The sequence below is a fragment of the Tachypleus tridentatus genome, chromosome 13 (genome assembly GCF_004210375.1).
Source record: "Tachypleus tridentatus isolate NWPU-2018 chromosome 13, ASM421037v1, whole genome shotgun sequence".
Classification (NCBI taxonomy): Eukaryota; Metazoa; Arthropoda; class Merostomata; order Xiphosura; family Limulidae; genus Tachypleus; species Tachypleus tridentatus.
In genome coordinates, this window is record NC_134837.1 from 143,087,700 (window position 1) to 143,104,426 (window position 16,727).

At 30.3% G+C, this 16,727-nt stretch overlaps 1 protein-coding gene across 8 annotated transcripts in view; it reads right to left on the reverse strand.

Moving 5' to 3' along the window:
* Nucleotides 1-16,727, reverse strand: part of mRpL42 (mitochondrial ribosomal protein L42) — a 34,824-nt gene that overhangs the window by 1,437 nt on the left and 16,660 nt on the right. For 5 of the 8 annotated variants that reach the window (XM_076478147.1, XM_076478146.1, XM_076478148.1 and 2 more), the window contains exons 3-6: nucleotides 12,835-12,919; nucleotides 10,925-10,987; nucleotides 7,225-7,257; nucleotides 130-251 (exon numbers count right to left, since the gene is read on the reverse strand). In XM_076478147.1, the coding sequence (XP_076334262.1) occupies nucleotides 130-251; nucleotides 7,225-7,257; nucleotides 10,925-10,987; nucleotides 12,835-12,919 (303 nt within the window). The remainder of the gene's footprint in view (nucleotides 1-129; nucleotides 252-7,224; nucleotides 7,258-10,924; nucleotides 10,988-12,834; nucleotides 12,920-16,727) is intronic. The other 3 variants (XM_076478150.1, XM_076478144.1, XM_076478149.1) reach the window with 1 other exon arrangement.

The following is a 16,727-nucleotide window of genomic DNA, read 5'->3' on the forward strand; positions in this document are numbered from 1 at the left end:
TTTCTACTGAAAACTATCTACTGGAGGAAAACTAACACTGCTTAAACAGTTTCTACCCCAGATTGATACTACCTTAAGTGATAACCTTTTAACAAGTCTTTGATACGTTAAAATATTTTAAACTCTTACGTTTTTGACCAACGGTGTTTTGTTGTGTACGTTAATTTCTGGAGTTCCTTATCTGTTGGCCCATCAGGTTGAAAACGGTTCTTTTCTTCAAGTTGATATTGTATTTTCAATACAGAATCTCCCTGAAAAGAAAACAATAAACTTTATAAAAATATCAGGCAGTAGATAGTCCTTTGTAAGGATACAGGGTTCTCAAAAACTGGTGTTTTTCATTTCCTAGAAATTAACCACCAGTTACCCAAAACAATAAAGAAATGCTTCTGCTTTTCATTGTCCACAATAACATTCTAGTTGTATTTTCAGCTCTTCAAAACAATTAGTAGTTTAAAGCTAAGTCTACTAACTTACTTATTTTAACTTGTTTTACAAGGGCTTTACTGCTATCTTAAAATATGTGTAAATATACAAACCCTGTCAGAAAACAATGTCGAAATCGACTGTTATGTGCAAATACCACATATATTTCTTTTCTGAATCTTCCATGGTATGTATTTCACATTCACAAAATTTAACTTTTTCTAAAGCTCAGTTTAGAACCTATCTACTGTAGTCAAGGTGTCTCTTCCTGCAGAAGGGTTTAGTTTTAAAGGTGTTCAGAAAGTCACTGTGCAGTTTTATAATAATATATTATTATATCTCAGATTTTGATCCCAATATGGTTTTAACAACTGAAGAACATATATGGCTCTTTGAACATGTATTCCGAGTAGGTGGAAGATACACAGATGTGGTGCGACAGCGATTTTTTGAAAAATTCCCAGGTACACCTGTTTCACATCGCAATGCAGTTAGTAACCTTGTTGATAAGTTTTGGGAAATAGAATCAGTGGCCAGCAAAGCTATTGGAGGAGAAACTGATGGATATTTCTGACAGTGTGATGCAGAGTCCATCAAAATCATTATGAAAGTTAGCTCAGCAGCATGATATTGGTCATGGAACTGCTCATAAGACCATCAGAAAGAAATTAAAGATCTTCCCATACAAAATAATGGCAGTACAAGAACTGGAAGCAACTGATAATGAAAACTGAATATGCTATTGCAGATGGTTTAACCGATTTATCAAAAATAAATACAGCTAATGTGTTGGATGTGACCTTTTTCATCAACGAAGCATGGTTCCATCTCTCGGGTTACATTAATTCACAAAATTCAAGATTGTGGTCATCCGATAATCCTCATAGTTTGCACGAAACACCCCTACATAATTTCAAGGTTGGTGTGTGGGTTGCAATTTCCAGACATAGAATTGTTGGCCCTATTTTCTTTATAAACACAATAAACAGCGAACGCTATTGTTCTGAGATTTTTCACACCTTCATCAGTCAGATGGCAAGTGATGAAATCAATTACTCATGGTTTCAACAGGATGGTGCTACTGCCCACACATCTCACAGATCTATGCGGTTATTAAAGGAATGTTTTGGAGACCACATTATTTCCAAAGAAGTGTGGCCCCCACACTCACCAGATATTATTCCACCAGACTTTTATATATGGGGAGCAGCAGCGTATTGAGATCACTCACACACGCTGGACGACGTGAAAGCAGCAATAACAGCATTCATTTGGTCTATTTCAAGCCAGCAACTGACAGCGGTGTTTAGACAAAAAATAAGAAGGATCCAAGCCTGTATTGATGCCAACAGGGATCACTTTCAACATTGTTTATAAGTGTCATTCATATTTACCTCCTGTATTCTATATTGAAACATGTCTGTTAATAAATATATAAGTGCACAGTGACTTTCTGAATACCCTGTAGAAACCACTTACTGTTATATGGAGAGCTGTAGTTATACCCTGTATTAAATTGTGCATATGGAATGCTCAAAAGAGATGTCTTTGGGTACTTGAGATCCAATGTTTGACTGAATACATAAAGACTGTGAAATGAGAGGGCAATTTTATCACTTTCAACCAAATTCACTTTTAACTTTAAAGAATTTAGATTTGTTGTGGAAGTCCCAACTTTGCATTTCCTGGCAATCATTCTCTTTAAATGTCTTTTTATCTTAGTTTACCAATGCCAGATATTAAAGTTATGTTTGACAATAGTATAAATAAATACTGTGTTGCTGGACTTGGAATTCTTCTACAATAGGTATCTGGAACTTTTTGGCAGTATATAAATGAACAGCATGCTCTCCACTTGTTTTTAGAACAATATATATCTTTTTAAAATTAGTTAAACACATGCACAACAAATTCTTTACACTATAGAGAACACACTGATATCATAAACACTATATGATTCTCTTCTTGTCAAAGGTCCACTTTGGCTTATTCAATTACTTTAGAATTTCAGTGGACAAACTAAACTACATTTCCATATTTCTATTGTATCAGTATTCTACGTATACATCACTCACAATTGTGATGTGAATTACCACAGTCATGCACTGTTCTTTCAGTAACTGTTTCGTCATCTTTCTTCAAAACATCCACTGTTCCTTTTGTCAAAAGTGCACCCAAGCTGACTCAATTACTTTAGAACCAGTTTTTGATGGAATATATTATTATTATCTCCTTTTCTACTGTTGATCTTACTTTAATATATTAATTGTTAGGTTTATCAATTATACTGAAGTTACTTTCACACTTAATTTTTTATTTAATTGTAACATTACTCTCTTCTGTTATTGTCTTTATGTCTTATGTTTCCCACTCATCTCATACTATTTATACATTTATTGCTAAATTGTCTGCTGGATATATTCTCAACATCAATGAATTACAAACACAACTTCCAATAATCATCTGCCTTTAACTCTCTTATAATTAAAAGAAAAACTAAACTTAAAATATTCATTCACAAAATAAACTAATTATCAATATCTTCACTATACAGTCTTTCACATCATGACAGTCAATCAATTTGAGCTTAATTTTAAGTAAAGGTTATTTTCATTTTCTTTTGTTTAAAGTGTTGTACCATTTATTTTTTTGTGTCTTAATACAGTTTATGTAACATTTTCAATATCAACCACATCATAATGCAACAGTTATTAATAATATGATCATTCCTTTTTTGAGTGCAGCAAGTAAAAGTTTATTTGTGTTTAACTTCATACTGTCTTAACTATTTAATTCAACTGCAATGACTCACTACAACTGCCCTTTTATGAATCTATCATTTTTGTAAAGATAAGGTAACTGTGTGGTTGACTAATCCATAGAATACCAAACTGCTAAGCCACATCACAAATTATAGCATCAATTACTCAATGCTTCTTTACTATATTTAGGCTTACAGTACTGTAATTCAAGGAGCAATTTTAACTATACATATACCCTAGAATCATTATTCTTTTTTGTTCAATTTATTTTGTTGTTCACATTTCTCCAAAGGATAGACATGTCAATATAAAGATTTTGAAAGGAGTACATTCAATATTCTACTGGATTAAATATCAAGTCTGCAAAAGAGGGCTGCAAAACATGCAACTTGCTTTACCTAAAGAAAGCACTCAAGCCAGAACAGAACAAATAATTATGATACCATAGATCTGAAGCAGTGCATAACTCTATTGCAATGGGCTTATATATTTTGCATGATCTTATAACTATAGTAGTACACACATTACAACAATGAAATTACCAATGTATCTTGACAATATTTTGCAAACTTTCAATAAACACTAAAAGTCTTTTATAAATATAAAATTATAATTTTTAGTTAAGTATTTCTACAAAAACATTGTTAGTAATTATATGGTTTTAGAATGTTGACTGTTCTAAGTGTAAAGATTTTTTTCATGTTAAGGTTGAAAATACTTTTCTTTACCTTAAAATCTTTTAATTTCATTTCTTCAATTCTTAAAACTTCCTCAATAATTATCAAATATTTTTCAATAAAAACTTTATATTTTATCTGTTGTTTTCTATATCTAAACTTTAGAGTCTAGACAGAGTTGGTCGATTTGACTTGCATTGCAATTATGAAATAATTCTAAGTTACCCTTTTTTTATTTCTGGAATGACTGTAAATTGTAACAAGAATCCAAAACTGTTTATCCTAAACAACTTAAAGCTTTTAATAGTATACATTCATTTCTACTTATTGTTTTATTGCCCTATGAACCATGTCTAACTCACACCATACATCTTATAAAATCACTCGGTAAACATGTAGTTCACATTTTCCTGTCAAATTATGCAACACATGAGCTACTTGAAAGCATACATCATGAATTTATATATATATAAAATATCATTTTCGGTTTCCCCATTTTTCCTTATCTAATAAGTTTATATATTTTTTTACATTTCAATTGTTTTTATAATAATAAATAAAGAATGCACATGAAAATAATGAAATTAAGCACTTAACTTGGTTTTTCTTTGCTGTTGATTGCCTATGAAACTTAAGCCTACATTTTTCTATACTAATGGTATTAACACACTAAATTTTTATTTAATCAAATACTGCACCTAAGCACACAGAATAATAGCACATAAAAAGTAGCTAATGTCCTATGACTATCATAAATTTTCTGGCTTAGTAACAATGTGATAAGAGGAATTAAAAATTTAAGCTCTTTGATGCATTTCCAGTTGAAATAAAGTTTGAACTGGAAGCAACATAAACAGTTCTCTATATTGAAACCAATGTAATACAATACATCATTTGATAAATTAAAACTTTGGCTTTCTAACTTTTACAAATAATATAGTATTAAACATCAGAGAAAATATTTGACAATTTCTGAAAGAGAGGATGTGACAGGTGGGTGTGGTGAAAGGGGTCTGATTTACTAGTTTTTGATTCTGTAACAGAATAAAACTGAATGCTATGAAATTATGTTTTGCCTAAGTAATAATTATACTATAATGAGTAATTTACATAAAATTCTGTACTTCTCAAAAGGGTGGTAAATAAATTAGAGAAGGAAAAAAACCTACAGGGCACATGTCATAATTTTCATACTAAGGGAGATTGAGATTTTTAAAAATATTTCTTTATAAATTAAATTCACATAATATTAAAAGTAGCTTCATTAGCTACATTTTTTATGCTAAGTTTAATCACACACACTGATAATAAAGTAGTTTAATTAAATTTTGAATGTAACTCCATAAATAGTTATGACGTGCACAATGATCTACCTGATGCAAAAGGGTTAAAAAGTGTATACATAGCTATTCTTTGATAGATTGTTTAGGTAGAGTATTCAAGATGAAACTGTAAAATAGACAGCAACTGCCTGTTGTGGAGACACAAGTGTAGAGGATGATGTTTCAAAAGTCTTCTGCCTTTCGCCTTCAAGTCCACTATATTTGTCTTGGTCTACTATCATAATCAATTAACCAAAATGCATGAGGTTAGTCCAATGGACTGACCTTATATTTGAAAAGAAATGTTTATTATACTTTTGAATTTACAATGTACATCTACATAAAGTGTGACAAGTTTTGAGTCAAATGTACAAAGAACCTCCCAGCATGCATTTGTATATTGTTTCAGTATCCTTGTATGATGTATTTGGTATTCACTCTCCACTACTCTGAAGTTTCACTAAATCAGTAACGTGGAGTAAAATGAATACTTAATAACTCTGACATCAAATACATAATGTCTTGTTGAATGGCACTCTGTAAAAGGCTGTCATGTACAATTTAAGGACACACTCTTTCTGGATCAGCATGGAGCCAACATCCTCTATTCTTTTTGTTGGTACACTTAAAATTTTTTATCAAATTGCATGAAATTTGGAACACACTTTCAACATATCTAATACGTGCATGAAAAAGGTATATAACTTGACTCATTATTTTAGTTAATTTTTGGAAATTCTATTTTGAAATGCTATTTTAAACAATATAAAATATACTTCCTTTTGTCTTATTTTTGTCATGTATTAAAATCTTGTACAGACATCCAATAGCATTACTTATTTAAAAAAAATATGCTGGTTCTAGTAACAGCACATTTTCTCCTCTGTCCATACATTCAACAAAAGTAGTTATTGGATAATATGAAAGAAAGGAAGAAAACTATAATTTTAATTTTTTAATAATACTGATCAAAAAACTTGTGTATCTAGTGGGTTCTAACCTGTTTAATATTTAATCAGTTATCTGTACTTGTTATCTACCTTAAACATTGAAGCACTTAAGTAGCCACAAAATATAATGTAAAACACTGACAAATAGTCATCTATCCTTTCTCATAATTTCCTAATTTATATACGTAAGTCATGTTTGACTAGGAGATAGAGAAAACTAGTGTAGTACAAGTCAAATATAGTCTGAAGATTGAATAAACCAAGTCACAAAACAGAAGATGAAATTATTTTATTCCAAATAAATAGCATACAAAATGCCTTCTTCAACTTCAATTTCTGTAATACAATACAATACTTCTGTGTTATTACAGTAACAGTTAAATAAATGTGAACACTAAAGCAGTAATTTACAAACTACTCATGAATAAAGGCTCTTTTGGTTCATTAAAACATTCTTTACATCTAAAATGTGAACATTAAAGCAGTAACTTACAAACTACTCATGGATAAAGACTCTTTTGATTTATTAAAACATCCTTTACATCTCCCTGAATTATCCTCTTTTATTATTTTTTTCCACAATTTTATGAGACATTCACTTAATTTCTCTAATGTCTGAAAAAAATCATTGTTTGGTCAAGTAAAACAATTAGAACATTCTAACTATTAACCAAATTTTCAAGAAATATTTACAAAACATAAAAATTAAATGCTTAATTCACAAAATACCAAATTATGATTTAAGAAACTATAAATAAAATAAAAGCTACAAATGCTATTTTGTAATAGTAAGTGTGCATATTATGAAAATGAACACGCAACATAATAATAACAAAATTTTTGAATATATACAGGAAAATATTGTAAGACAACTTATTATTTGTGTTAATAATAAAGTGAAAACCTATATAAAGTAGAAGAATACAAGAGTCAATTGAAATTAAATTTAAAAACCTTGTACTATTGAGTTTCACTGCAAGATGGTGAGAGCATCTATAGGTAATTTTTTAACTCTAAATTTACTGAATTGTATATCACATTACAATAAAAATGTACATATATATATATATATATATATACAACTCACCTCTTTTAGTTCTTGCTTTAATTGTGGTAGTGGCTAAAATATAAGAAAAAAAATTATTGTCCATCCTCATTATACAAAACAAACATCATTAACACATATTTATTTAAATAAATAAAAAAACAACAGGTTTTTAAACACTACAAGTTGAACAGATATAAAAACCATTGGTTCTTGTTTATTATGTATTTTGGAGACCTTTTAATCTTTTCATCTAAGCAACCCTAATATAAATGAACCATTGTAGGATGATGGCAACACACCAACAAACTTTTGAATAATTTAATTTTTTCACTTAATTTTATGAGTATTAAAAACTCCATTTGCACTCACTGAACAAAACTTTCCATTTTTTAAAACCTGGTACATTCAATTTGTGTTAAGTTATACTTCAAATAGGCATATAATTTTATTGTAATTAAAAAACCAAAACATTGCAGTTTGCATGTCATGTCTTAGAGCCTACGAAATATTTTTAAAATGGCTAATTTTGTATGCAACATGGTTCCTGCAGCTGTCAACTGACCATTTAAAATTAATCCTCAGGAAACTTAAGATACATTTTCTCAAAAAAGTAGACAAAAATAACCCCTAAAAGTTATGTATTTCTCATATAACAACACGGAATGGTACTTTTTGTTATTCTGGTACATATATATATATATATGTTTACTGAGAGCTTGAAAATTTTGTTTTGGCCTGTGACTGTACACAGACTTCTTAAACCTTTCATTGCAAGCTTTCACCCCCATAAGATACCGCAACACACTGAGTATTTGTTGAAAGTGATAAAACACAAAACTTAAAAACAAACAAAAAACACCCTGTGTATTTTCAATCCTTAATTATAATTCATTGTAATATTTACACTCATGTCACTATTTAGTAGTTTTTCAATATTTTTGAAACAATTTTAAAAATGAAGCCACACCACATTCTGGTACCAGAACCTTGCTTCTCTTTACTTATGTTTTTTTTTCACTGTATTTAAACAAACATAAGACACTCTTTGTGGGTTCTTTATGTTTGCTGTTGGTGACAACTTCTTACAAAAATGTCTTTCTTTAAGTCCAAATATGGTTCACCATGACACATTTTTTTGTGCAAGTTCCTTGAAACGTACTTTTCCATGATCTGTCACACTACTAAAAATATTGTTTTTCACAATGCATTTTTTGCCACATTTCACTAAGTTCAATTTGTAGGCAATCAGTAAAATGATGTACAAAATATGAAAGAAAATTTTCTTTTATCATTTCATGAATTTTTTATGCACTTAACACAAACAATCTTTACATCAGCTATGTCAATAAAACACACGCTTTCACTGGTTTCATTATTTTCTGCTAACGTTTCCTGTCCTTTTTTCCACTGACATCCATTCATCCTTCATGCATAGTTGACAACAGGCACACGACTCGCTTGTTATACCACTTTATCACCAGTATATTGTTTAAGTTTATAAAATACATTCATTTGACTTCATTTCAGAAGAAAGAACTGTCATATGTTCTCTATTTTGCCTCACTGTCCCACATGAATCAGTTTCATTTGCTTAACAAATATTTGTACAGATCAGGTGTTACATACCATTTATTGGTATACAGTGTACAACCTTGGCCAATATTTTTTGTTTCATCAGTTTTATTACCATATGCTGGATAAATCTAGTTGGAAATTCTTTGATATGTCTAATGATTTTCCTGTATACCCTATCATATCCAAAATACACCGAGTTGTAATCACACAACACAAAAAGTATCATTCCAAAATGATATACTTTAGATGAAATATACTGACAAAATCATAAGAGACTTTTGAACCAAAAATTCATCAGTTACCAGTTTCTAAAATGACTTGAACACTACTGTATATTTGTCTTTCAGATATGAAAGAACATTCTTTATCTTCAATAATTTGTACTTTTCATCTTAATTTTTACTGTCTGCAATATAAAAAAACTGCATAAACAACTGAACGCAGTTTCTCCTTTTGTACTGGCCAAATATTTCTGGATGAAGTACTGGATCCAACAATCAATATTCTTTCAGTAAAAGAAAAAAACATAGTTCACTGAGATCTGCATCATTCCATTTATACATTCTTAAAGCAGAGGACATAGCAATTTTTTTCAGCTCAATTGACTCTTCACTCCACTGTCCTGTTGTATTCCAAAACTTGAAGCATCAAAAACAGGTAAATGAGATAAATGTATCAACTGAGCATACATAGCAAGGGAGAGGAAGCCATGAGGAAGTGTCTTTACTAGTACTGTGGGATATAAAAGGCTGTTTAGTGTGGGTAGTATCATTAATTAATTCATTTTTTGTTTGTAATTCATTGATGTCAAAGATTTCGAATATTGTAGTTGTTATCCATTAATTTTGAGGCCATGGAGAGTTCTAGAAGGATTAGGTCATAAACAAATAAATAGCTGTGACTAGATGAGCAGAAACAGAGTAAAAGTAAAGTCACATGAAAAAGAAGTTGGAACAGTGAAAAGTTAGGAAATTTAACTTTAACCATCATGGAAATAAAGAGCTTATCATTTGATATGTTAGAGTGAGATTCACAGTTTGAAAGAGAGAAGGAGAATAATCTGTCTGATCCAAGAGTGTTCTAAACTAATTAAACCTGTCTGTGTGGACTTTGGCAAAAGGCAGGTAATTATTGGAAGTTCAGGATACAATTGCAGTAACTCACACAACGGTGTACATGAATTATAGGCCAAATTATCCATTGCTGAAGTTAAATAGTTTGTAATGGTCCCAACTGATAAGCATTATATCAATCACAGTTATAGCTTCCAAGGTTTATAGCACAACAAAACCAACCACTAACATATACTGTCTCTTGGCATGTTGCACTGGTTATATTTATAGAATTGAGGAGAGTTCCTCAAACCTGCAGCTTATGCAACAATATAAATGACACATTAGTGTTTACACACACACATTGTTGATTCTTACACTCAAGAATCTTCTACAATTATAGTGCATGGACAGGAGTTTTGCAATACAGATTTAACAGTAAAAGTTTCATAGATTTCTAAGAATGTTTCTAACAAACATTGGTATTAAAAGAGATATATGATAGTAAATTTGTCACACTATATGTATGAATGTAAGTATGTATTGTTTAGAAATCAAGTGAAGTGCATGCTGTTTGTTTATTGTCAAATTTATCAAAATCACATCACAAACACCAAATGCAGAATAATCCTTAGGCCAAAACACCCACACTCTTACATTACCATATAAACTACTAAAAAGGTGAATTATATGAAAACTAGCTACCATGCCAAAGCACCAATATAATTTCAAAGAGTGGTGAGAAAAATAAACATATATATTACATGGTGATAGCATTTTCACTGGCTGCTATATCTTGTATACTGATAGCACTGAAATGGTTAAGAGCTTCAGTAACATTTCAAAGCCTCAATATAAAAACATTTTAATACTTATAAGGCTCCACAGGAATCCCATGAATAAGAACCTTTTAAACATAATATTATTTGCTTAGAAATGAAGATATATCATATAGTATAAGTAGTACAGATAAGTAAATTTAAACTTAAAGTGACATGTAAAGCAATGAAGTCTCAGAAATATTGATTTGTTTTAAAAATTAAATTTCTATCTCAGGACGGCTAGCATAAGTATTAACACTTTTACAAATAAACAGAAAACAATGTTTCTACCTTCTTAACAGCCATCCTGAGATACATTTTTACTTCAAGTGGGTTTCTCATCATCACGAAAAACTAAATTTATAGTATAAAAGATTGGTTAGCATCAAACATGTGAAATGGTTGTGTATTACAACTACTGAAATTTATAATGTACCATCTCTTTACTATAAACAATTCACTTTACTCTCAAAAACTATTCATCAGATGAGGAGACCTATATATAACAAATTGACTACATCCTGACGACAAATATCTTTCAGTTCAACATAAACAAAGCTAAGTCCTACTCCTCTTTGAAACAGAAGTGGAAAGTGATCACAACTGAATATCATAATGATTATGAAACTGAAACATGAAATATGATGAAAAGAATTTAACCCCCCCAAAAAGACACAACCTCTATAAACTTCAAAATCCTAATTCTGGAAACAAGTTCCATGCCAAAAACAGATGAGCTTTTGGTAGATTGCATGATAACAAGCACAAGAAGTTTCTTTCACATGACATTACACTCTTTGCCAGCAATATGGACATTCATTAGTCTGGTAAAACTCTAAGAACAGGTAAAATGTGCAATAATTTTCAAAAATGCCCAACACCTGTCCAATTTTTATGTCCTAACAGGGTAGACAGAAAAATAATTACATTTTTACAGAATATCACAACGACAGAAAAACTAACAAAATGACTAAAAAAAAGAAATGTGCTTGAAATCTATCAGCAGGCACCTATTCTTGCCAAAACCATATATGGAGCAATTAAATTACTTTTGAAACTTAGGAGACAAAATATATAAAACCAGAACCCAATAAAACACGTATAAACTATTTTCTGGTATGATGTTTATTTATACTCTACAGCACAGGTTATATACCATATCATATTTCTACAATATTATACCTTCTGGTATATATCTGATTTTAAAATCTAAGATTGCTATTTTTATTAAATTTAACCTACATTTCTAGTTTGTTTACAAGAAATTTCTGCTTTAAGTTTTAACTGTAATGTTATTAAGTTATTATGTGAACTCAAGTTACACAGTTTTTCTGTAACTTTTACATCTTATTCACTGTATATAGTCTAGAGATGGTGGCTACCTAATCTATGAATGAGACCCTGCCAGAGGGCAAGCCAAATCTTCCAATGTAAATAAAACTAGTGAAACTTGTTCTTAGACTAGCATTTACCATACAAGTCTGAAAGGCATTGGCTTGATAGTCGAATAAAATTTTTGGAAATAACTAACTAATGCAATATCAGGCAAGTATGGATCTACCCCCATCTAAAAGTAATGGTCTGGCCTGGTACATTAGAAAAGTAGATTGCTCTAAACCCATCACATACTTAGTTACTTGCTTGTAACTAATACTCATTTTCCAACTAACATATTGGACATGGCCACGTTTGCCCTGCAACTAAAAACTGTAAGCTATAAATGCTTGAACTGCACATGTATAACATTATTAGAAAAAAACCTGCTGACACTCAGCCTCACAAGCAAACATCAATTTACAGAACCCATTCAAAATATAACCATGAAAAGACATACAAAAATAAATTTTAACATAAATACTGAGATTCTTTTTTATCATATATAATTCCAATTGAAACTGCTTATAAAATTTTTAATTTATCTCCTCTTGAAATAGATAAAATTTCAATGTTTATGTTTAAGTTCTTATCATCTTCTGTTACAAAACCTCATACAAATATCAAAAAAGAAATTCGGATGTAATTAGCTTTATTACTGGTGAGCTGTACACCAAATAATATTTTGTGAATTCCTATTAAAATTATTACTAAGAATCAGCTACTTAATCTAAATATTTTCACATATATTATATTTAGGAATTAAATGCAGAAAGGAAACAATGCAATTATCTACCATTTCTAAATATTTAATTTCTTCATCTTACCCTGGTATACTCATAAGGAAATTCTCGTTCTGGATGCCACCCAATAAAGGTAGACTTGTCATCTGTTAACACAACCCAGGAGTCACTACAAAAGAACATGAATAAATATTAAATTTTTAGCTTAGTTTCAGTCCTACAGAAAAGGTCTGAAAAATGTACTCTTAAAAAAAAATGATTATTGGACAGTTTATTGAGATCAACTAATACAGTTTTGCAAAGAACAACATGGAACTTTAAGTTTTAGGAAATTATGTGAATACTAATGAAAGAAAAAGAAATATTTTGATATAGATAACTCTGTACATTTGACACTTAAACACAAATTAATATCTTTATTTCAAAATGCAGTTCAAATATATCTTTTTTTACACTATAACTAATACCTATATTACTGGTTACTTGCCACGATACAAACAGATTTTTCCTAGTTGAGCTTCCTACATTTGCTCTCTATTTAATGGTCAACATTTGTATGGTTTGAAATGCACAAGGAAAGCTGAAATGATTAGTCATATATTTTAAGTCCATTACAGAAAAAAAATCCTTGTACAATTAACAGCAGTGAGTGGTATTTCTCTCTTTCAAGTCTTTATTGAACCTGATAAAACTTATTAGATTAATTTATTTTAATATTTCTGGTGTGAAAAGAAAAGCACACACTTTATGTCAGAAAAATAATTTTAAGATAAAAACATCCATTTCTAATAGTTTTACCATAAATATCAAAAATAGCTCATTTCTGCAAGAAATAGTGACAAGCAATGGTCATATGAAATGAAACATGAACAAGTATTGGACGTATCAAAGTATCAGGGCTTGCCAAACAAAATCAGAATGTGTGTAATGAAGATGGCTTCTGTCTGGATATTCTGTATGGTATGTTCTTATTACAACATTCGTCTCAAGAAATGATGTTATTAAATCAATAAAGTTCTACAAATCAGTTTTCCCTTGTTAATGTTTTTACTTCATATTTGTAGATACCTAGAAATTGAAATATAACATATATAACAAAATTAGCATTATCTCAGTGACAGTGACAAATAGCTTGAACAAACAAACGTTTGTATTTCACCACATTACTAAAAATACTTCAATTCAGAATACTAAAATTAAGATTTGGAAGAAGTTGAATTCAATATTAGTCATATTGCATTGTGATGGTAAACTTTTCATTGTATAGTGCCAAATTCTCCAATCAATAGCAGCCCCTAATACTGATATCACAGCACCAGAATAAGCCTTGAAGAAATGAGTGAACATAAAATACAAATATTAAATGTGATCATACAACAGGCCTCAACAAACCCTGGATGTCAGGTTGCCATGGTTACTAAAATTTTCTTTGTGGCACCTAGTATTTTCTCCCATTTTGTTTGTGCATAGGGCTATGTAAATAGAATTTGAATCTAGAGAATTGTTGGACTATTGGATGACTGGAATTATTGTTGCATTCTTTGAGTTCAAAATCAAATTTTGTGTCTAGGATTTTAGTGGTGAATTCAGAATTTCTGCAGGTTTTATAAGGAATGAAGTGCTGTGGTTGCATAACATGTTACTAATTTTGAGCCATTTTATTTTACTTCTTTCTCTCAATTAAACCAATAAATGTATGTGTATAGACTTACAAGAACCAAAGGCAATTTGTTCAGGCAATACTATCAAACGTTTGTTGATGTCATGTGATTGTTAGCATGCACTGGTTGCTGTGAAAGTAAATAAATATACACCAGTGCCTCAATTTATCTGTGGTGGTCTGGGGAAAAGCAAAAAATGACAGATAACAGAAACAACAAATAATCAATGCACTACTGTATCTCACTAGTTAACCCAATGTTTTATCTAGGAACAATATTTCAATATATTTAAGTTCCTTGTTTCAGATTATAACCTTCCTTGCTGTTATTCAACCACATTATCATGAAAGATAATAAAACTCATCACAATCATAAAGGCCAAATGTCCATCACACTGTTAGTTGGTTATGCTCAATTTCTACAAATTTCATGGGTTTCACAATTACAATCCCACATTTTCTCCCACAATATTTTTTCTTCTGATTGCCCATTCACATTTTAATTAAATTTAATTCCTGATATAACTCCTAAATTTCAGTACTTTTCCTCTTATAGACACCCTATCAATACCTGTAAAAATTAGATAAAAAACTACTGTTATTCCATGCTAGGGAATTATTACTAAAAGACCTTCGTTAAAACAAATTGAAAATACCAATTATCTGTAGGGATGAGCAAGTAACTGGGCAACATCCCAACACATCTTGAACATACATCTATAGTTAAAGGACACTCATTGTGCAGCATAGAACAGCAGAAAACAAGTGAAGTTGAGTGAAATCTTTAATTAATCTTAATGTGTAATTTATGTGTTTTTGTATACATTTTTAATTATTAATGAAATAAAGTTAACCAAGCTACAACTGCTTTGTATTCCTGTCTTACCAGCTACAAACAAAAGAGGCAAAGCTAGACTTGAACCAGCAAACTTACAATTTGATACATGTCAGATCCTGCACTAGAAAACTCCAGATATTATGTAACACCTGAACTTTTACAACTAGAGTTTATTTCTGAGTGACTATTTCTCCAAAACATAATTTACTGTCTAAGATAATCTAGGGAAAGAAAAACATCATTGCTAATAAAAAAATTGTGGATAACGGAGGCACTAGTGTAGCCCCAGTTCCTAGTACAAACAGTTTTGAAGTTTGATTATGCAAACTTGGCTCTTTAGTTTTGGGCTAGCTCCTAGATCCGAAAATATTTGCCAAGGCCTGTCATACAAGGTAAAAAAAAAATTATCAGGTTCAGGAAAACTACACTTTAGAAAAATTATAAACCTGAAAAAATTTTTTGTCTCATCTCAGGAAACAGTTCAGTCTAAAATCTCTTTAACAACAGTAACAACACTGTAAAAAAATCAAAGAATATTATATCTTCAGCTTATTCCACCATGCAGATTTTGTAAAGTTAGAAGAAGATACATTTAGACATCAAATAATTGTGGTACTATGCAACAAAAGATGGCTGACCAAGAGACTGTCAATAAAATGGAGATGTAAATTTGTGCATAATATTCTCACACAGAAAGATTTTTGTATAAGATTACACACTGGAAACATACAGCAATAAATAAAAGATGTCTAATTCTAAACAAAATTAAAAAAAAAGAAATACTAATTAATCTTGTTCAAAACATTATAAGCAGTTTTCTCCACAAAAAGACTCATTCTCACCCATGAAAAGTAGAAGCCCTGTCAAATAATCTAACAAATCATTGAGGCAAAAGTCCCTCCTCCTTAATTAAACCATACTGAAAATCATGACTTATAATACCACCTTTCCAAATTATTTGCTAAATGAGCCTTGCCAATAATAGCTCACAAGAGTAGCCACACAAACAGGTTTGAAATATCTGAATCCTTCTCTTAAAAAATGGAAATCATGAGAAAATTCCCCAATGTCACGACACTTTTAAAAAATAACAAGTAACTAATATCTTTTTTTTTTACATTTTTCTCAAGGTTTATGATAAATATCATTAAGATCAGGAAACTTGGGCTTATGAAAAAGTAAAAATTCTGTCCCACCTTAAAAAATCATTCAGCAAGGAATCTCTTCTACATCAGTAATAACATTGTACAAAGTTTTACAAGTTAGGCTTAACTAGTGATTTTGTATAGAAACAACTACTTTTTGACTTATAATATATATCTATCAACTTTATTACTAGTTTCAAAGCATTACCATAACAGTTTGAGTAATTTATCCACCACTATACCGAGGTTTACACTCAATTTAAATATTTTCTTAGCAAAGCTGGATAAATCACTGTAGAGTTCAGAAAAAGGACACAAAAGAGCAGTACATCAA